The following is a 22,473-nucleotide window of genomic DNA, read 5'->3' on the forward strand; positions in this document are numbered from 1 at the left end:
GTTGTACCGTGCAGAGCAATTTTTAATAAAAAAAAACAACAACAAATAAATTCCCGAAAAGGTTTGCATGCACAGTGAGACCGGGAGCGTGACGCTATTTCTACAAGTCATCTTTTCGACAACCAAACCTAACCTAGCCTGATTTCAGACTCTGCGCTGAGCTTGAGTCTGACATTGTCCCATTGACAAGAGATTTCAAAGGGAAGGGGATTTGAAATTTGAAATTCCCAATCACAAGAGATCTGGTGGGAGGGGTTGTGTTTGACTACACAAAAACATTCCCCCCTCCCCCTCCCCTCTATGACAGGCATCAAACAGGTCGTTGTCTTTGGTGCAAACGAGGTGTGCAAAGGGAGTAATTAAGAGCTTTGGCTGAGCTCTCCCTCCCTCCACTGTTTCTGTTGATTTTCAAAAGTTAGACCCACCCCCTCCTCTGAGTCTCTGACTCTCATTGGCTTGGTTCTGCCTAAACCAGAGAAACTCTAGCGTCATATAACAACACCAGACCAAGAGAACCAGTCCGCTCAGAGAGTGGTCGGGTCTATGGTCTGGAGCCAGGCAAAACCTAACCCTAACCATCCGTGGGGTGAGTAGCGATACCTGCCGATGCTCCGTTGTCGAAATGATGTGCGTTTGAAAAAGCGAGATTTCCCAGAAAATCTCCAGGTTGGGATGTCTGCTAGTTGCTGGTGGCTAATTCACAATTTTCAATTCAATTTCAATTCAAAGGGCTTTATTGGCATGAGAAAACATACGTTTACATTGCCAAAGCAGAAGTGTACACAATACAATACAATACAATACAATACAATACAATACAATACAATACAATCAGAACAAAATATATGTACAGGTGAAAAGAGTGTAACAGTTTTCATGTGTCAAGGTTACATGCAGGCAGAGCAGGGAAATATACAATGGTTTTTAAGGTGGTTGGGTTCCATTTGATATCCTTCTCCTATCACAGCAGCTCACGTCTGCTAAATTCTGGGATGAACATTGATGAAAATAACTTTCATCAAACGATCTGCTATTATTATTTTTTTTTTCCCCAACACGACGTGTTCTATGGTCCTGAGCTAAGATGTACTTGTTTACTAAAGATTCATATTAAAGCTGCACTCCATACATTTGCTTTGCTCTCATATTGTATGTCCCTGTGAAAAAGGCATGGTGCTGGGTCAAAGTGTATATAGCTTGTCGCTGTCCATCGCTGGTGGTGCTGAATCATTCATCAACTGATGCATGTGGTTTGATTGATTGATTGATTGATTGATTGATTGATTGAAGACTTTATTGTAAGTTTGCATAGGAAAAGGTACAGTTTCATGACGGTATACAGTTCACTGGTACAATGTCTACTAAAAGGAGATCCTAGAAAAGACTAAGCTTATTTCCACAGGAAACCATTAAAGTATCTCATATAACATTGAATGACAGACGAATAGAACAGAGTACTAGTACAGGAGTGGAGTTGGGTCATATCCAGCACTTCCATGACCATGGAGAGCAGAGGTTCATTTCTCAGTGGATTTGTCCTCTAGGACAGTGTTTCTCAATCTTTTTTGGCTTGAGTACCCCCTTTCCATGATTTCTGAATCCAAGTACCCCCTTTACCCGACAACAACATTTTGCTTATAAAAGTGCAATTAAAATATAAATAAATAGTGGTATATGATGCTATGATTTCAAACGTTGCCATACATTTCAGTCGGGTTTTCATGTCAATAACTTCCAAACAACTTTAAAACACATCCCAGTTGCCTGATACCATGTAATTTGGGTTAACAACTCATATCAAGTTGTGAACGGTGAACTGGTCATATCATGTGTTTTCATTAAACATAACAGTAAATGTTTTTTTCCCCTCCTAATTCAATTGTAGTTAATTATTTAACTATGAACAAGCATGATTTATACTAGATTTCCTTTTTGAGGGCATTTTCTGAGTACCCCCTGCAGTACCTCCACGTACCCCTAGGGGTACACGTACCCCCATTTGAGAAACACTGCTCTAGGAAGGTTCAATAGGGCCTATATACATGCCCTTTGTGAATGTGTGGGCTAAATAAGGGCACCAAATCCAAAATGGCCTTCAACTATGTTGTCTTGTCTTCCAGGTTAGAGTTCAATATTCCTGTCCCAATCAGTCTTGTGAAAACAAGTCACCTCAGATCAGGTCGGATTATAATCATCCTCATCACCTACCATTCCACATTCTTCCCAGTGCAGAGTTTGATAGCGGTGTGTTTTGTGTACACGCAATTTACCATTGTAGGTCAGTTAGTAACATTGGAATATTTTAACATAACAATATATTCACATTATTAAAAATGTGTTTTGCAAAACACAAACCATGCACATCAACACACCATTAACTTAGATTTAGAATGGTTTAAAAGAAAAAAGAAAAAATGACTTCTGGACTGCATGCTACTCTCAACATGGAAGGTTTTACAATCTAAGACCCCATCATTAGGTAGTACAGTCAGATGAAACACAATTAAGAGTCATATACTGTACATATGCTTTCACTTCCCAAACCAAAAACCAATAAATTATTTGAAGGAAATTGAAGCGCACAGTAGAATACAGAGAAATGGAAACATGGAATACTAAATGACAAAACTGACACAGAAACCACTATTCAAAAGAAACACATTGGAAAATATCTGTTGTAGGATGTACTAATGTTTGTAATGCTTTTTAATTTGTCTTATGTGCGTTCATATAATGATTTTGTATCATGGATTATACATTTTAATTTACTTTTTCTTTTTTCTTTATATTTTGTATTTCAAATGTATTTTTTTAACATACTGTTTTGTGTGGAAGCCAGGAAGACTATAGCTGTGCTTTAGTTTAGGGCATAGCTAATGGGGATCCTTACAAATACTGTAAACAAATAAACACGTATAGACACATGCACACACCATTTGCTAACATTTGTTATTGTTTGATTTTGTGATTTCTCTATTGTAGAGTAGTAGTTGCTAGTTAGTGCAGTGTGATGAAGTAAACAAGAACACTATAAAGGAAGGTTGAGTTGAGTTGGCCAATAGAACAGACTCCACCAGCTTTTACATTACACAGCAGAACAGTGACATCTACTGGTTACAGGCTCCAGTGACTACACACACATACTGTACATGCCTAGCCTGACACTTCAGTCCGCACATCACCCCCCCCTGCTGGTGGCCACGTAGTGTGGTGTTGAGATGTCGGACGCTAGCAGTCAGGCAAGTACATGCCCACTCTGTACCATATTTTACAGTCTATGGCCTGTAAATGAGCCTCTGTTGACAGCATGTACTGTATATCCCCAATGAACAGGGAGGAGCATTACACGGTCATTTAGAGAGTGGAATGGTAGATAGTTATCACACAACAAGTTCTGAAGTTTATTATACAGAATGAGCATATGCAGTATATACTGTAGGCTACATGTGCAGCGCAGAAGTGGCAGGAAGATATGACTCTTTGACTGATAGAGATAGACAAGGACAGGACAGCAACATACTGTGGCATGCAGTCATGTGAAGTGAAAGGTTATACTTACATGATGTATGCAATGTTCTAATAAGTAGATGAGTTTTTCCACAGTGACATCTCATTTGTTTGGATCTGCCCTGCAGTATCTTTGATAACTTAGAAGAGCATCATGGCACCACATCACATGCATACAGTATCTACTGTATGCGTTTACACAGCTGCTAGAACGTATCAGTACAGTTCAGTACTGATGGTGGGGTCCAGTTAACTGTTACCATACAGTATATACCCAGTACATGACCGGGTGGAGTTGTGAGAAAATATATACGAAAGGAGCTAGAAGAAATCTGTATTCAATCATGTCAGAGTACTATTAGCTTATTAGGGTGTTTGCATTCATGTTTAATGTTGTCATAGCAACAACAGATGTCAGATGTGAGAATGAAACATAGGGCCAAGAGCCAAACCAAGATAAATAAGAATAAAAATAAAGATAAATCATAATCATAGTCATACAAAAATACTGAGCTGTTAGCCCTAGATATCAGCACATGAATGCATATATGTACCTCTATTCACACTCAACTGACTATATGAATGATTATGATATATTTTTGTAGTATAGCCATACAGTCTATGAACAGGCACCTGTTAAAGTTCTGCAATTTAGTAAACCATGTGCAAGTGTACCAGAGTCCATGCAGGAGCCTGTATCAGTGTATTCAAAGGTGGCTGTATTGAGTCATTTTGGTGGTACACAAAGTAGCCTACTGTTTAATTTATCCTGCCATAGCATCCAGTTAATCGAAGATAGCTCACCCAAAATAGCTTTCTGCTAGCTCTGCTCCATGTGTTGCAACGTGATACCACTACGTGCCTGGCAAGACTGTCCACAAATCAAGATTAAACTATCTAAAAACTTTCATAACTAAAACAAATATATGTATTTGCGCTACCAGAAACTCGATTGAAATATATCTGTTTCATGTTCATTTTACCTTTTTTTCCTTTCTTTCTTTTCCTCAAACAACAAAGTCCAGCACATTTTCATGGGTGCTACTTGTTCATTTGCCCCTTTTCCTTCATATATATGTTAATTTAATCGGAACTTGACCTTTGAGATATGATTTTCACAAATATTGACCCTCTCAGGGCTAGAGGAATACTTGTTGTGTCACTCCCTTCCTCCAGGCGGCGCTGTGAGAAACTATTGCATGGCTATAAATGTTTGGCCCTAGTTAGCTGCCGTCCTCCACAGAGCTTTCATCACACAGCGTGCATTTCAATGACAACCCGATTTATCTTTCATAAGAAATAACGAATATAATAAATACAACGATGTCGTTAGCCTTTGTCTTTAGAGCGTTAAGAACAGAGGTTACAAAGGTAGGCAAGTAAATACACATTATTTGTTATATGCGTGTGTGAGCTGCTGTCAGTCAGTTGATTTCATTTCATTGCTGTTATGCTTTTCCTTAAAATGCAACTGTCATTTGGACAGAGTTGGACTTTCACCTTGAGAAATATTCTGATTTGGCACAGTACTTCAGTTCAAACTCAGTTCAAACTTGGTGAACGCATGCTAACTCCTCAAATGTACAGCCATTTGAGGAGTCTGGGATATTAAAGCACACTTTTCATCCAATGTCACCCTCAGGTGGGAGTTTGCCAGAATGTGCAATCCTTGCACACAGGCTGTCACCTTCTGGCTGCTGAAAAAGCCCTCCTGATGAAGCTAAGGAAGAGCACTGGATACACCTTCATAAACTGCAAGAAAGCACTGGAGAAGTTTGACAATGACATAACACAGGTAACCCTGTCTGTCTTTTTTGTTCAGCACATACTGATTGTAGTGGTATGAGATATAAAGCTAAAGACACCCCACCCATCTGACTATAGCTGCAACTTGCAACTCTGGATATATCTATATTTTTATTATGTTGAATCTAGAGTTGCAATGACAGCCCATACATCCAAACAGAAAGCTCCTATCTGATTGTATTAACAGTGTTAAACTCACCAACATTGCAGCTGTATGGAAAGCTTGAATATCCTCTTAATATCTGCAAAGTGTTTGTTTCATAAAAATCCACCATAGTTATGAGCTACTTTCGGTTTCTGTCAAGAACTTCTGTGCAGGTGATTATCTTTCTAAGTGTTGAACTTTGGAAGTGCTTGTTTTCAATAACGCCTGCCTCCTGCATTAATATGTGACATTTAGAAACAGGTGGTACACAGGACCATTGAGTGACTTACCACAAGCGCTTCCAAACTCCGACACTAAGGAAAACACCTGCAATTTCTTGCAGAAATTATTACATGTGCTCATCCATGCCATCTTCTCTACTCTGAACCTAAGGCTGAGAGCTGGTTACACGATCAAGCCCAGAAAGAAGGTTGGAGCAAAGCAAACAAGCTGGAGGGTCGGAAAGCAAAAGAGGGTCTGATCGGTCTTTTTGTAGGAGACAAAGCTGCAGTTATAGTGGAGGTAAGTCCAATGATGGTGGCTGAATCCTATTATAACAACTAATAACTTGTTTTGCCTACCTGCCAATTTTATGCTGTTTAATAAACAAATTGTTCTTCCTATGTTCATTTGGATATCTTGTGTGGTCCTATTTTTCAATTCAAACAGTTTTTCTGTTCTGTCCTCTTGCCTGTGTAATCCAGGTAAACTGTGAGACAGACTTTGTTGCCCGTAATGAGAAGTTCCAGGAACTGGTTAAGGATGTGGCATTTGCCGCCATGGCTCACCACCGGACGAAAACTCAAGGCCAGACAGGATATGTAAAGGTATGGATGGACTTTAGTGTTGAGCTATGTTTATGCTTTCAAATTAAAGAGTTCTGAGTATTATGGAGCACCCTCCATAATACTCATCAGAGCAACCATCTTCTCTGTGAATGCAGAATAGTAATTATCCCTCCTCTGACCTGCAGTAAACAGTCCCTCTACATAAAGGATAAAAGGATAAGGTGTTAAACACTAAAGCAGGTTCATTGATAGCACAACAGCCACCACTGTGACTTCGCTAATGCCGTGGTTCTCACTCTTCAAGGGGGTCCTTGAAGGGTGTCCCTAGCAAAATGAAGAAAGTTTACACACTTAAGCCCCATTTTATTTTTTGGCTATTCAAAAAGAGCAGATCTTCAAGCTGCTTCTTCTTTCGTGTATCATCGTCCTTGATGATTGGTTGACGACATTTTATATTACAACACGTCACATCTCGACACATGAGCTTGTAGATTGCCTGTTTAAAGAATAAATGTTGACAAATCTTCTCTTATGGGGGTCCCGACACCCTGCCATCAAATAGTTGCAAATGGGGGGTCTGCAGCCAAATACATATACATTTGGGGGTCCTAGACATGAGATTGTTTAAGAATCAGTGATCTAATGCACTGAATGTTGTTGGTTTCAGAATATGCTGGAAGCTGATCAGCTGAGTAAACTGAGTGTTACTGAAGGAACTTCACTGGCTGACCAGGTGGCTCGTACAATAGGTCAGGATTGTTCACATGGCATGATGTTACATGACCATATCTCATGTTAGGGCTGGGCAAAATGACTTCAAATTAGTGTCATGATTATTTCAAACTTCTGCTTCGATTACTGAAAGAAAAGAAGTGAAATTGCGTTGTGTTGTGAGCTGTGGCTCAGCTATTTTCACTATTTTTGTATCCCACCATTGTATAACAAAGTATAACACAGGGTTAAGACTAGAGGTTAAGGCTAATCGTTTTTTTGTGTTGATAAAGAAATAAACTATAATAAAACTGCTTTTTGATTATTGGATTATCCAACATGAACAAGATTAAGTCGGTTATTGGTTCTAAATATTGCCCAGCCCTAATCTTATGCCTATATTTATTTGATTCTGCAATTTCCATTCTGTTCGCAGGTCGCCTGGGCGAGAACATGGCAGTGAGGCGGGCAGTGACGGTGGGGGTCCCTGCCGATTGGCATATCGGCTCTTACGTGCACGCCGCCGTGACCGGCCAGAGTGACATGGCCATGGGCCGCTACGGTGCCCTGGTGGTGTTCCGTGGCGGGAAGGAGGACTCTCGGGAGGCTCTGGGACGTAAGCTGGGTCAACACGTGGTGGGGGAGGCGCCTCTGTCTCTGGGCAACATGGAGGATCTGCCTTGTGGCGAGAGCGAGACTCGCCTGCTGCCCCAGACCTTCCTCCCAGACCCCAGCAGGACAGTGGCACAGTTCCTCAAAGGGCAGGAGGCCCGAGTCCTGGACTTTGTCCGGTTTCAGTGCGGCGAGGCGGCCGCGGGTGAAGGAGCCGAATGAAAGAATGATACAGTATGATAGTCTTTTCAAACGTTCAGTCTTATTTTCTGAAATTAGTCAAATATGTACCAACACTTGCTGTACGATTAAATCAGTCTCCCAACAAGGATTTTTGTCAACCTCTAAATGTTGTTGAGTTACTTTTTATTTAATTTTTTATGGCAAGGATGTGTATGCTATTCCTTCTTTTTTTCCCCCCAAGTCTTCAGAATTGCTGTTCATCAGAGAAACGTAAAAAGAACACAATGCAAAATAAATTGTATTTAGGTCAGGGGGACGTAAGGATAGACAATGCAAAAGGTCAAAGTCACTATCGAGATTTTGAGTGAGCTTGATTTCGTTATATTTTATGGCATTTCTGATTAAAAATATTATAGACAGCGACTTCACACGCTTGGCTCTGAAGTTGAACAGTAATGTTGCCGTATAGATGTTATGTCATCCAGATCAAATGTACTTCATGTTATATGTTACTTGGATGCATAATGTTTGCTTGTCTATGCTATACATTTGTTTGCCCTGTTGGTTTACTTGAATTCATGCTGCACACTCTGGAGTGTCTAGCTGTTTGTTAAATGTCTATCCAGATTGTAGTCACAAGGCTTTATAAGGACTGATTCAAAACTGATTAGCAAAATTCTATTTCAGGGGTCTTCAACAGGGGGTCCTCAGAGTTACTACAGGGGGACATCAAATCCTTGTGTGATAGGATAATTATTTTTCAATTAAAACTTGAACCCTCGCATTCCTAATCAGAGGAGAACTTTAGCCAAAAATAGCAGATCTACAAGCTCTCAACGCCTCGTGCTGCGAGGCATTGAGAGCAAGATCTGCTATTTTCAGCAAATAGGTTTGTTGTAGAGGTAAACGAGAGCAGACCAAGTACAGAGTGAAAGGTCAGGATTACTAAGCATCAACGATAGTGGCTTAATGTCTGAAACACAAATCCAACATAGACTGATGACAGTGCTGTCAAACAAGTCGATGAAAATCTGCATTTATAATGCATTTATACACTATGTAGAGGGGGGCCCCTGCTTCATCTCTCTCTCAGTTAAGGGGTACTTGGCCTGAAAACCTTGAAAACCCCTGATCTATTTGATTCCATTCCAATCTGGGTCGGCCAAAAATCTGATTTGGGGTGCCAGCACTGTGAACATAGCCTCAGTGGTGTACATACATTCATTGTAGAACAGTGAGACAGACATGAGAAGGGGCAGAGGGGTGACGAGCAACACAGCAGGCCTCCAGCTAGGGCGTCAATGCAAGGCTAGGATTCCTCAAGCAGAACTTAACCTGCAGGCTACTGAGGGTGGAGGAGGTCAATTATTTGAACTCAACCCAGAAACGATGCCTTGCGTCACCAGGCTTTCCGCAGCACCCGTGGAAAGCCCGCTTTCCATTCCGAACTGACTAGCCTGATCCGGTCAAGAGCCCGCCTACTGCCTTAACACCCAAACATGCATGCATGCTCACGATGCTCCGTTTCCGTATCCGCTCTACACCCAGACCGGATCTGCAACTTGCAGAGCAAATCGACCCCAGTCCAATTTCTTATGTGAAAATGAACACACCTGATTGGTTGTTCCAGCGTCGAGGTAGTGACGACACAGGGGTGTACCACCACTACTACTCCAGTACTCAGAGAGGCTCAGTGGAAGTCTACCAGAGAGAGATCTTTGATTGTCTAAATCGGTCAAACAAACCAAACACAAGACATGGTAAGCACACATTTACACTCTGATCAGATACGTAGGAACCAAGCATTGCCTTTATGTTTATGTGAAGGCTACCTAGCCAATGTTACATAGCTAGATGCCGCTTCAACCGTAACGTTAGCTACGAGCTAAGCTAAACTGTACCATTATCTAATCCCACCACTAATACTAATATCTAGTCTTTCCTTTTTGCATTGTCTTCATGGACGCTGCCTCAACCAGTCTGACTTCTCAGAGGACCAGATCATGGGTGAGTTTAAACACGATCCGTACTCAAAGTCATGGTCATTTATTTTGGCATAGGTTTTTGAATTCCTTGTTCTGACTCTGTAATAGTGAAATACTGGTTTCATCACCCGTGGGAGCCCTGGCTTCAGGTAACGTTGTCTGCGCTGAAAGAATATCATTCATAACGTAAAGTTAATCTAACCGGAATGTTTGCTGGTTGATTTGTTTTGTTTTGCGTGGTTGATCACGACTTTAACATTCAGAGAACTGCAACGTTGCTAGTGGAAGATGCTGGATGTTGCAATGCATGTCATGCCATCCCTAAACTAAACATCACGATCTCGGTAATGCGTGGATGATCTAATCATCGCAGGCCAGATAATGACACAGTCTACTTGTCCGGATTTGTTTTTGATCTGATTATCGAGCTGTATTCTTTTGAACGCGTTGTGTTCACCTCCTGATAAGAGTTGATATCTTTGAAGGCGTGGCTCCAAAACATCAGTCGTCAGAGTGGAACAAACTGTCTGTGACTCCCGGATCGAGACAGCTGATTCATGGCTTGTTTGCTCTGTTTCACATGACAGTGGCCTTGTACGGGGCTTTGTTTCGTGGGGGAGAGAGAGGGATGCCTTTTTGCGAGTGTTTGTTTTCAGTGATGATGATGGTTGACACAGTGCACGGTCAAAGGCAGGCGCTCGCCGGCTTTCAATGCCATATAAGGATAAATGGGGCTACTTGTAGTTCCGCCTGTCCGTCGCTAGATGAGCTAGCTGCATGCCATCTAAACTAACGAGAGCACGAACTACTACTGTGGCTATAATTTCAAAGTTTGGTCCTGTGTGTTATATTAACAAGCTAATTGTGCACAGCAGGGCTTGACATTCACTTTTTGAGGCACTTGTCCCAAGTAAATTTCCCATTCACTTGTCACAAAAGTCACTTATCTGGATAAAAATTAGACATTTCAGTCATTTCTTTCCTAAATGCATGCATAGGAGAGTTAAGCTGTTTGCACACTGCTGCGTTTTTCGGGCCGAATATCGGAGTGAATTTCGGAGAACGCAAATAAAAAAATCAACCTCACGTTATGTCAGTCACGTTTGCACACTGCCGCCCGTTTCGCGCACCACTCGGTCCCTTGCTCTCTCTATCTCCCTCTCTCTCCTTGCCCTGAAAAACGCATTTCGCAACGAAAAACGCAGCAGTGTGCAACCACCTTAAGACATTGAAATAGAATAAATAACAGAATTTGCTCCCTCCACTCCATAGTATCGCCTGTCCTGTCCATAGTCTGCATACAGCACAAAGCTGCTAGGAGCGTCACAGAAAAAGTGAAACCAAGAGCCACTTGTCCAACGGACAAGTACATTTTTAATGAGCTTGTCCGGAAGGATTTATTACTTGTCCCGGACAACAGGAAAAGGCTTAATGTCAAGCCCTGCACACATAGACTGACGTAAAGAACTGTACCTGAATCATGTTGTCTCTCCTTATCAGAGTTCAAGGAAGCTTTCCTTTTGTTTGACCGAACGGGCGATGGAAAGATCAGCTTTAGCCAGTGCGGGGATGTCATGCGGGCCCTTGGACAGAACCCCGTCAATGCAGAGGTGCTCAAGGTCCTGGGGAACCCCAAATCGGAAGGTAAGCCCTGGCCTATAGCAACTGATGCTCAGACCAATGACTTGCAATGGATCACTGACCTAATCGACTCCATTTATCACGCTTGGATTATCATTTAGGTCGGTTGTCTTGAGCATGCCATGAACTCGTTGTAGTCTTAACAGAGTAGGTACATGATGTAACTTTCCTGTTTGTCCTAATATGTCCCGGTAAATGGCCTCTTTAGTTATCACCGTGCTCTGACTTGTCTGGTGCAACAGATCCAACAGAAATAAAACAACCTTTTTCTACGTCTTTTGAAATATTTAAAACATCAGGACATTGTAATGATCATTAGAACATTATCCTCGTCTGTCTCCCAGACTCACTAACCAGGGTTCAGAGTTTGAATGCATGTAGAATCATGTGCAGGATCTAATTTGCATATGGGATATGTGAGGGACTTAATTTACATTGTTGAAATATTTTATTTTAAACCGAAAACACTCTTATGCCAGTGTGCCAGTGATCACCCTCCCCTGTGCCAATGTTTGTGCCTAAGGTTGCCTACCCCTGTCTTAGCTCATAAACATTGTATAGGCAATGGGTCACACACAGTGGCAAGAGTTGGTTTTCTTTTACTTTATCGCATCTTCAACATTGAGAAACAAATGTTTCGGATATCCAGCCTTCCTCAGTGTCATTGTACTGCATATGTCCATCAATTGACTTGTGTTAACCTTTGTGGGCTGATGCCCCAAAAAACGGTCAAGTCCAGTCATGTTATTGCCATGCAGACAATGGCATGTCATGCTTACAGAATGCTCTATAAGGTAAAGAGATGCATGGTATTTGTGCAGGCCCACCAAATATCTTCAAACACGGATGTGTGTGTGCACACATTCCAGTGCACATTAACATAATCCGTTAATGGCATACAACAGGTTTTCCTTTTGGTGACATTTAGCATATAAAAACCTTAATAAGAAAAGCCTGACAAAGGCATATTATGTAATTTCTGTCTGATTTAAAACCCCTAGAGCAGGGGTTCCCAAACCTTTTTGTCTCTTAGTACATAACATGTACTAAACTAGTGAAAACTACTTTTTTGTGCGACAGTCTTGTATGATGAAGCAGGGCTTTGCTTTACCAAAAGACATACACATTTGAAACTTGGAGATACGAGGTTTCTGCGCGACAGTGACGATATTTTAGTGATTATGTTGCGAAGAAAACGTTGAGATAATAGCCATTTTGGTTAGAACTAACTGAAAATAACTTTGTACTTCAAGTTTAAAATGATACTAAATAGTTTTGTGTCCAAATAAATTCCAAATATTATCGAATTATCTCACGGCACCCCTGGACTGCCGTCACGGCACCCCGGGGTGCCCCGTCACCCACTTTGAAAACCCCTGCCCTAGAGTTCTAAGTTCTAGATCATGTTCTGATTAAAAACATTATAATAAATACCTTGAATTAATCTCCAGAGATGAACCACAAGATGCTGGACTTTGAGCAGTTCCTGCCCATGCTCCAGGCCATCGCTAAGAACAAGGACCAGGGCTCCTTTGAGGACTTTGTGGAAGGACTGCGTGTCTTCGACAAGGAGGGCAACGGCACAGTGATGGGAGCCGAGCTACGCCACGTCCTCACCACATTGGGTAACGTGTTTCTCAACCTGTCTGTTGACCCTGGGGGTCCCCACATGATTTTGTGGATAATTTGATACCTCGAAATAAGACCATTAATGCATCAAAAGTAATCAACAAATTACTATAGTTAAAATTGGCCAAATTGTCAAATAATATAAGAAAGAGACAAACATCTTGAAAATAGCCGATCTGCAAGCTCGAAAACCTTCTATTTTCACAATATTTATCTGTGAAACGAGTCAAACTAAATGTAATGACACAACTCTTAAAATTCTGAGTGGGGGGGTCCTTAGTTAAAATATGATTATTTTGGGGGTTTGGGGGGAAAACCACTGAGAACCACTGTATTAGACCACTGATTACCGGCATTTTTGAAAAAAGTGCAAAATCTATTCGAATTAAATTGTAGTAAATTGTACGGCTACATAATTCAAAAAAATTATACTGATCTGACTGGCTCTACACGGTGTGGTTTTATCTCTAAGACTTATCGACAAGCAGTCTGCCCCGTGTCTGCTTGGTGCCGATTCCAGTACAATTCTAGTAGATCTGTTGACTTGACATCATATCACAAGTTCACAACATTAAAATTCTTAAGATCCTGTTCCATTTTTACAAGATCAGCTGATTCCTCATTGAATTAAATTAAAAATTGATGGATTTCCTGTTGTTCTCATTAGTGGCAAAGACATGAAAGGAAGGACTTGTTTGCTCTAATGTCGTGCTTCATTTCAGATGATAAATCACTTGTCGCATTTTGCATACTAGAAACAATGTGAAGTAGTGAAAGAGCACTAAATCATGTTTCCACTGTGATCTCTATTATTAACCACATTAACTGGCATCAGTATTATTATATATAATTTAAGTAAAGGCAGTGGATCATTATTATTGCGTCGACACCGCCTTACGATTCCGGGACGCTCTTGGAATGAAATAAACATTACAATGATCTTTTCTTTGACACCAGTGGTTTAGAAACATCAGTGGGTTAGAATATTTATTTGTGTTGTAGGTGAGAAAATGACAGAAGAGGAGGTGGAGACTCTTTTAGCCGGACACGAAGACGCCAATGGTTGCATCAACTATGAAGGTAAAGCAGGAAAGGGTTGTTGCATTTTTTTTTTTACTTACCGTATGTCATCATCACTGACTTCGTGTTCCCGTTCCACAGCGTTTGTCCGGCACATCATGTCCGGATGAGCAGAGGGTATGAGTAAATCCATAAAGCCCTGCCCACTATCGGCTTCTAGCCAAGTAGTAGTAAGGGCCTCTCCACCCACGTCATGTGGAGGTCCAGGGAAAGCAGCTTAGGAACTCATCACTGCATATAATGGCCTCCCGTAATGGTTACTAGATGGTTTAGGTCAGTGGTTCTCAACCTGTGGGTCGGGACCCCCAGTGGGGTCCCCAAATTATTTTGGGGGTCCCCAGATGATTAACTTAATGTGAAACATGGGGGGTCCCCAGATGATTAACTTAATGTGCAACATTGTTTTCTCACTCAACAGTAAACAAACCAACATAAAGTTTAAGTGTATAGAGGCTTTATGCACATTTCTTAAGTGACAATTTAAGAACTTTTTAATACCTCTAAAATGACAAATTAAACGTTGGTCAAATTGTCAAATACTAGAGACAGAAATTGTAAAAATAGCCGATCTACATGCTCACAACGCCTAAGATCTGCTATTTAAGTGTGCCTGCCATGCAATGGCAAAACACTTATTGTAATCCGCCATACTTATATAATAATAATCACTTCACAAAATTTCGGCACGTAATAAGTGCCGCACGATTTACGCCACCGCCGCAATATATACATCAAAACGTGCGGCTCGGCCGGGAATGGGGTGCTATTACTTTTCTAAGAGAAAAGTTGTATCGTTTAATTGATATTAATTTATTAGTGAATTAATTTTACCCATTGACTTATAATGGGAATCGCAAAAACTCACATTCAATATTTTTTTTCTCGCAAACCATAGGGGCTACAGTTTCAAAACTTGGAGAGGAGATTTATAATGATATCAAGGATTAAATAAATAAAAATTTCGTCAGTTGGCCTCATGGTGGCGCTATAACAGTCCACTTTACCTTTCGGCCTGTAACTCTTGAACCGTGGGTCGGAAAATTAAAATTCGTTTTTCCCTGGATTCCTTGGGTCATGACGCATCTCCTCATATAGGCCACGCCCATTTGCGTCAGGATAGATTTTCCGCCATTTTGAATTTTCTTCAAAACACACTTTTTGCTCCTTTTCCTACATATTTTCTCCAAATGTCACAAAAATCAATACACACGATCTATGGACTCATGCGATAAACATATTTAAACGATATTTTGATAGTCCATACCGTTCTTCCGTAACAGGGTTCCAAAGTTAGCGGGAGGAGCCCATTTTGTAAGAAGTAGCCATAAATCACAAACGAAACATCCAGTCAACACCAAAAAGCATTTCCACTTCGACCCATAGGGGGCACCACAAACGCGCAAAACTTAACCGTTTCATGCCAAAACGTGTTTTTCAGGGGGAACGACCCTCTCAAAACGAAACACTAACACCAACCGCTACACAAGGTTGCACAGACTTAGCGAGCTGCAGGCACACTTAAAATTTCTTAGAAATTTTTTCACAATAGAACCGTGTTATGCTAAATGTAATGCATCAACTCTTAGTGCTCATCACAATGCCTAAGATCTGCTATTTTCACAATAGAACCGTGTTATGCTAAATGTAATGCATCAACTCTTAGTGCTCATCAGGGTGGGGGGGTCCACAATTCAAATATGATTATTTTGGGGGTCGCAGCCTGAAAAGGTTAAGAACCACTGGTTTAAGTTATGAAGATCAAAACAAGAAGGCTGTTAATGTTCTAGTTAAGTTTAAGTAAAGTTAGAATGTCTGTTAATTAATCTGAATAACTCGATACAAAAATATCTAAATATCTATGAAGTACATTTAGAATGGCAGCATGGCTGTACAAACTTCACATTTTCTAAATGTTGGTATGCCTCCTGCTTCAAAAAATACATTGTATAGATGCATTGATTTCCATGGCCTTTGTGCAGTGATGACTGGTGGAAATGGGTTTCTCTCCTTTAACTCCCTCTTGCCGAGCACTCTTCCTACTGTAGCTTAGCCTGCATGTAGTCCCCATGCATGTTTCTAGGTGCACCGCTGCTGACTCCCATGAACTTTGGCTTTGAGAGGTTCAAGGGACCCTGGGCATGTGGTGTGCTGTAACCAGAGTACAGGAAACCGTCTGGAATCAACTTGGAATACAGTTGTGATGTTGGGTTTTTCCCTACTGTAAAATGGTTCTGGAACTAGGGATGGGACGATAGTCGCTATCATCGTTTATCATGATAAATAACACTCACAATAATCGTATCATGGAGATTCGATTTATCTTGAAATTGTCCTCCGTCATTCACTGGGATCAATTCACCTTTATTTGCCGAGCTGCATATCCGGTTGCACTTTAACCCTCTATGGTAAAACGGACCTGGAATGACGTCTTCTTTTTCATTCTCTACCTAATTTCTTTGTCACAACATAGCCGATCTACAAGCTCACAACGTGTCGCGTTGCGAGCTTGTAGATCTGCAATGTTTTGGCAAAATGTTCCACCCCAGGATATTGGATGTTGGGGGATATTTTGATTATCGAGATAATATCGTGAATCGCAAGTAGAGATCGTGACATGACATTTTCATATTGTCCCATCCCTATTTGGAACAGTCTGCTCCTGTGGTATGGTGCCATCATGCTGAAGCAGTGATCAGCTGCTTGATTTCTTGTCCTCAACACACGCTCCCGCAGAAGCTGCTGCTGCTAGAACTTCAAATAGAGTTTAGAAATGTTCATGTTTGTTTGGCTTTGGTCTCTGACCTCCCTTTTGTCTCTCCTCCCTAGGACTGTCACAATTATTACATAATCGTCTAATCGCAAATATTTGACATAATCGTGATTATTTTTCATAATCGTTTCCATGTTGAAAAATGTTCATATATATTTTTTAAAGTAAAAAATAGTGGAAATAGCAGATCTACAAGCTCACAACGCGTCGCGACGCGTTGTGAGCTTGTAGATCGGCTATTTCCACTATCAATGTTTTTTTTTAAGTATAAAGTTGTCAAATATGTCAGTAATTTCTTTGTATATTTAGGTTGTGTCATGATTGTTATGTGTAACTTCAGGTTCAGGTTCAGGTTCGGTTTATTAGTCAAATGCGTATCCATACAAGTACAGACAAACAATGAAATGCTTGTGCCAAGAGCACTCTCAGCCTTATTGCACACAAAACAATACGACAACAACAGGTCACCCAGCTTTCTTAAGGATACCTTCGCTGTTTTGAGACCATGTGAGTGAGTTTGTTATGTGAACACCCAGGAATTTGAAACTGTCCACTATGTCTACAGGTGAACCATTTATGGTTACGGGACTGTGATTGACTTCAGATTTCCTAAAGTCAACGATGATCTCTTTTGTTTTACTAACATTTAGAGAGAGATTGTTATTCTGGCACCATAGGGTTAGCTCTTCAATTTCCCTCCTATATCCTTCAAAGCCTACAAGCCAAACAGAAATGTAATTGTCAACGACAAAAACACAATTAAATCGTTAATCGCAATTATTTGAGTGACAATTAATCGTCACGTAAAATGTCATAATCGTGACAGCCCTACTCCTCCCTACACTTGCCTTTGGTATTTCTGTGGTACTGCAATAGTAGATCGTTTCCAAATATGAAAGGGCTCAGGCTACTGCTGATGTTCCAGGTTGTCAGTCCTGACATTTTCTCGCCCCAACCGAGTCGAGTCAATGTGTAACTGTATTTGGGGAAAGCCAGGTGGAAGGAATCATCCATCTTCCAGTGTTGGGAGCTGTATGCCTTATGAGGCGTCTATGCAATGATTGGGTCACCGTGGCTCTGCCGCCCGACGCTGTAGGTTCATGTTGCTGTTCTGGGATTCATCGGACACTCTCGAGGCACCGTGCTAATGTGTCTTTTGTTTATTCTCTCTTCCTATTCCCAGAACTGGTCCGAATGGTGATGAGCGGTTGAAGATATCAAGAACACACTTCCAGCTTAACTTTATTCCAAAATATTTTTGTATTATGTTTGTCATACACTCCGTCACGGCCTCCGTCACGCTGCCCTGAATGTGTCCCTTGTTTCGTTGTCTTAGCGTCTTTAATTTTATTTCAGAAGTGCCTTTTCTGTGTCTGCGTTCAAGAGACCCTTCCATTTCACATGCCGCATCGTTGCATGTCCTCATGCCATTCCTATGGGCAGAATTGGCAATAACATTCCCTCTAACATTTTACACTTTTCTTTCCTGTCACTTTACCCCTGTGTCAACGTTGTACTTGTTAGCTAGCTATGTTTTTTTATAGATGAGATGCATGCTAATTGGCTGAGACAAAACTGTATTGTAGAATTTACCTGGCCAAACAACAATGAAAGGGATATTGTACTGTCATCTAAAAGTATCGAATTAAAAAAACAATGTTTTCTGAATTGCAGTGTCTGAATTTCTTTATCTTACACTTTTCACATTGGACTCTAAAGCCCACAAACTAGTGCTAAATTCTATCACCTGTGCATCTAGTATCCTAAACAAACCTCAATGCATACAATGTCGGTGATGGAGATGCATAGGTATTGTCTTCTATTTCTCACATGGTAAAGTGTACCTCTTAAAAAGCTGGGGCCAGGTCAGTCCTTTGTGAAGTGCAATGTTTGTTTTTGTTCCACTGGCTCTTGTCTTTAGAAGCCAAACAAATGTGATATGGGAATTGTAACTGCCGGCCTTTGTCTATCACAGTGATTATGGCGGACATTTACTTTATTTTTTGTATTTTCTTTTTAACTTGTATTCTTTTTAATGGTCAAGGTTCAGAATTGAACCCAGTGCTTGTATGAGTCATTGTGGCAGTGGGGTGTAGCTTGTTGTGTGGAAGCTGATTGGTTGGCAACCTTAAAAGTCCATCAATCCACTTTCTCCATCGTTTGTGACCTCATTAAGGTGCCGGCTACACGGAGCTGGATATTTCTGAAGCTAGACATTTGCTTGACATTTTTTTTGTGCGGTTGGGGCTTGCGGCCACATGAAACTGGATATTTCAGCCGCGAAGCTGGATATTTTTGAAACCGGATAATGTAGACATGGTACCCGGATATCTCTTAAGACTTTACTGTGTGTGTGTGTGTGTGTGTGTGTGTGTGTGTGTGTGTGTGTGTGTGCGCTTGTCCCTCTAGTGGAGGTCTGGGGACTCAGATTATTTTAGACCTAGATATCTTTGTTGCGTGGACCTAGATCTGAAAAACCGGGATATATGAAAAATCCAGCTCCGTGTAGCCTAACTCATCGTGCATCTGGTATTTCTAGTTCACTTACTGTAGAGTAACATTTACAGAAGCTCTCCGGGAAAATCTGTTTGCAATATTGCTCGGAGTAACATCTAATCACCAAGTTAGGCTCGCCGCAACAATTAACCACTTGTTGCAGTGCCTCCTTCACGTTTTCATTTATTTCCCCACCCCCTCCCCAACATTATTTTTTAAAGTAAAACCTGGACATATTTTAATTTTGCCATTCAATACAAACTGCAAGAGTAACATGTTGACATTAATTACGTGATGATTTACTGAGGAAAAGGTTGATTTCTAATGTATCATCAATGCAATTGCTGTTACCGTCAGCATAGTGAAAAAAAAAACATACAGAAACTGAACAGACACGCTTATTTTTTCATATCACAAAATCCACACAATGTAGTAATAACACAGACAAAAGAAGTCCATTTATGATCACAACCGTGGTGCGGTCTCTAATACTGGCTATCTGGACTGGACATACTGCAAAGTTTAATCACTTATATTTCAGGACACCGATGGGACGCGCCGTGTGTGCAATTTAAGTAGTTTGTATAAGAACATCAGCAATAAAACTTCAGCCTTTGTTACAAATAATAAAACAAATGGCACTGAGCAGATCAAACCGAAGGATATCTGGGTTACAGATCATCTTAATGGCATGCATTCACATACACACATGCGCACACAGTCACGTCTCAAACTTGAAACAGAATCATACACATGATACTGAGTGGATATAGGCTACAAAGATAATAACAATATACAGTTATGTAGACATATCAAAGAAATAAGATGGAAAACCTGACGAGTAAAAAATATAAAAATTGATAGGCTAAAAAGTGAGGATATTGTTGCAGATACTAAGGACAAAAATTCTCCTTTGTCAGCTGTTTAAGGTGCGAGATCCCTTGTCTTTTACAGCTTGTTTATGCCTTTGATCTGTAAATTGGAAATGCACTAACAAAGACAAACTACTTAAAAATGCGTTGATTTCCCAAGCAACCAGATTTGGATGTACAAAAAAAAAAGAGAAGAAAAATAAATCACATACAACACTTTAGATCAACATGATTCTAAAAATATTTTGGTTCAATTAATAACAAAAAAATAAAAATAAAACTCAAATTGTGATTAAAGATGACTTGAGCCATTGAATTGCTATTTGAGTCTTTCAGACCTGTTCAGTCATTTCTTTTGAGTGAAAGTACATTCCTCACGATAAACTACAACCTGGATGCTTTTAACGTTCTCCAGACCAAACACGAGTGACCTCATCTGAAGGCCCCCGAGAATGAAACAAAAATAATAAAACCCTGCGCAGTTGTAGTTACTGCTATGCTGATGCAACATAACGTATCAGTCTGTTTAAAAGTGAACTCGTTACAGGGGTATCACATACCAAAAGCAAATCCTTCTAGGACACGGAACTGTCCTTTGAGCGTCACTAAGGGCACATGGTAATTTAACCTAGAATTATTGAATGCTTTAACCAGTGAAAAAGAGCAGATATACAAGCTCACAGCGCGGCACCGAGTGCCGCGCTGCGAGCTTGTAGATCTGCTATTTTTGAAAAAGTCGTGAAAATGTGTGCAAATCTTTGAATATATGTATTTTCAAAGCGAACGTTTGTAACTTAAATTTTGCTTCTGGGTGGTCCCTGGAACTAAATATTTTGAGATGGGGGTCCGTGGTCAAATAAATATCATTTTGGGGGTCCTTCACATGAAAAGGTTTGAGAACCACTGACATAGTAGTCTCTCAAGAACAGACTAACTGAGCTTCAGTTAAGTGAAAAGGATCTTTTCTTTGACGATGGCTGGCCAGATTGCTGACATAGAAACATAGGTTTTTTAAAAACATCTAGAAGGATTCAAAAGACACTTACAGAATCAGGTCAAAATTCTAATTTTCACGATTTTTCAAAAATAGCAGATCTACAAGCTTGCAGCGCGGCACTCGGTGCCGCGCTGTGAGCTTGTATATCTGCTATTTTTCAATAGTTAAAGCATAAAATAATGATACACAATAATGTGTACCCGCTATCAATACTATGAACGGTTTCCATACTGTTATTCAAGGACAAAAATAATTAATGTTAACGGGATCGTAACAGAGAATCCAGTTTACAGTACATGTTTTCGTAACTGTTGGCAAAACTGAGCTTATGTCGTTTTAAAAGTGACTATTATTTAAATATTTCCACATCTGTCAGACAGAGCGGGGAGAGCCATTGACCGTGTTCACATGGCCTCCGGAGGTGGGTTAACTTAAAACCCACCCTTCGGGCACCCGCGTGGACACGGTCAATTTGGTTTCGGGAAATGTGACCGCCGGCTAAAACCTACTAGTAACAGGCCATTCTAAAGGAGGATGGAAAAGTAACATGTCCAATTGAGTTTCCCCAAACTTTAATTGTGAAGTAATAAGACAATAACGGGACAATAAGTGCTTAAGTTCAATACCATTAATGCTTCAAGTCTTTGAAAAAAAGACTAGGGGAAACATATACAAAGTGCAAATATACTTTTTTTTTCTTCCTTCCTTTATCTTTTAGTTAACGACTACAACGGGACAATATTGTAGCTACCGCTGGAAAAGATTGTTGAGCGTGGGACTTCATGAACTCATGTAAGTTGTTGAAGAAATCAATAAAGCACCAATGGTCAAAACATTAAAAAAAATATCAAATGGGTCCATGACCTTCTCTTTGTATCCTTGGGTCAAAGCATATTTGTAAGACTCTCTCCCAGTTCACCACACCTCTAGTGTCAGGGTGAACATTAGATTTAGAACGCATCATGTGTCATCGTGTGAGCTAAGGGCGAGTTTTGTTTGAAACAGAAGTGTTCTTCATTGGCATTTTCTTGTATAGACTGAATTTGCAGGGACTTTTTTTTTTCTTTTTACTGACCGATAATTCACGCAAGAGCCGGCTTGACCTTAACGAAAATGCGTCTCTTTCTTTCATTTCTCGCGTCGAAAATGTCCTGTCAAAAAAAGTTGAACGTGTCAGAAATGTGACCTCTTCCTTCAGTTCGTAATTTCTTCATTTTTAGATGATACAGGCAGGCTTCAGAGTGGTTAGAG

General features: G+C 40.6%; 2 protein-coding genes across 2 annotated transcripts; both read left to right on the plus strand.

The window, feature by feature from the left end:
- Positions 1 to 4,767: 4,767 nt before the first annotated feature.
- On the plus strand, positions 4,768 to 7,918 carry tsfm (Ts translation elongation factor, mitochondrial). Its single transcript, XM_080728614.1, has 6 exons — positions 4,768 to 4,878; positions 5,150 to 5,302; positions 5,852 to 5,980; positions 6,163 to 6,285; positions 6,914 to 6,995; positions 7,394 to 7,918. Exons 1-6 carry the CDS (start codon positions 4,831 to 4,833, stop codon positions 7,789 to 7,791), a joined length of 933 nt encoding a protein of 310 aa, XP_080584740.1. The 5' UTR covers positions 4,768 to 4,830; the 3' UTR covers positions 7,792 to 7,918.
- Positions 7,919 to 9,426: 1,508 nt separating this feature from the next.
- Positions 9,427 to 18,525, plus strand: myl6 (myosin, light chain 6, alkali, smooth muscle and non-muscle). Its single transcript, XM_080728735.1, has 6 exons — positions 9,427 to 9,512; positions 9,732 to 9,759; positions 11,238 to 11,381; positions 12,830 to 13,003; positions 14,010 to 14,087; positions 18,041 to 18,525. The coding sequence occupies exons 1-6, from the start codon at positions 9,510 to 9,512 to the stop codon at positions 18,067 to 18,069; spliced, it is 456 nt and encodes a 151-aa protein (XP_080584861.1). The 5' UTR covers positions 9,427 to 9,509; the 3' UTR covers positions 18,070 to 18,525.
- The last annotated feature ends 3,948 nt before the right edge of the window (positions 18,526 to 22,473 follow it).

Source organism: Nannobrachium achirus, assembly GCF_963921795.1.
Source record: "Nannobrachium achirus genome assembly, chromosome: 6".
NCBI lineage: Eukaryota > Metazoa > Chordata > Actinopteri > Myctophiformes > Myctophidae > Nannobrachium > Nannobrachium achirus.

What these genes read in the sequence shown, in the direction of transcription:
- tsfm (XM_080728614.1), top strand. Translation starts at nt 4,831, where the DNA reads ATGTCGTTAGCCTTTGTCTTTAGAGCGTTAAGAACAGAGGTTACAAAG. An exon ending in AAGCTGCAGTTATAGTGGAG is followed by an intron (nt 5,981 to 6,162) that starts GTAAGTCCAATG and finishes TGTGTAATCCAG; the next exon opens with GTAAACTGTGAGACAGACTT. An exon ending in GCCAGACAGGATATGTAAAG is followed by an intron (nt 6,286 to 6,913) that starts GTATGGATGGAC and finishes TGTTGGTTTCAG; the next exon opens with AATATGCTGGAAGCTGATCA.
- myl6 (XM_080728735.1), top strand. An exon ending in GGGGAACCCCAAATCGGAAG is followed by an intron (nt 11,382 to 12,829) that starts GTAAGCCCTGGC and finishes ATTAATCTCCAG; the next exon opens with AGATGAACCACAAGATGCTG. An exon ending in TGGTTGCATCAACTATGAAG is followed by an intron (nt 14,088 to 18,040) that starts GTAAAGCAGGAA and finishes TCCTATTCCCAG; the next exon opens with AACTGGTCCGAATGGTGATG.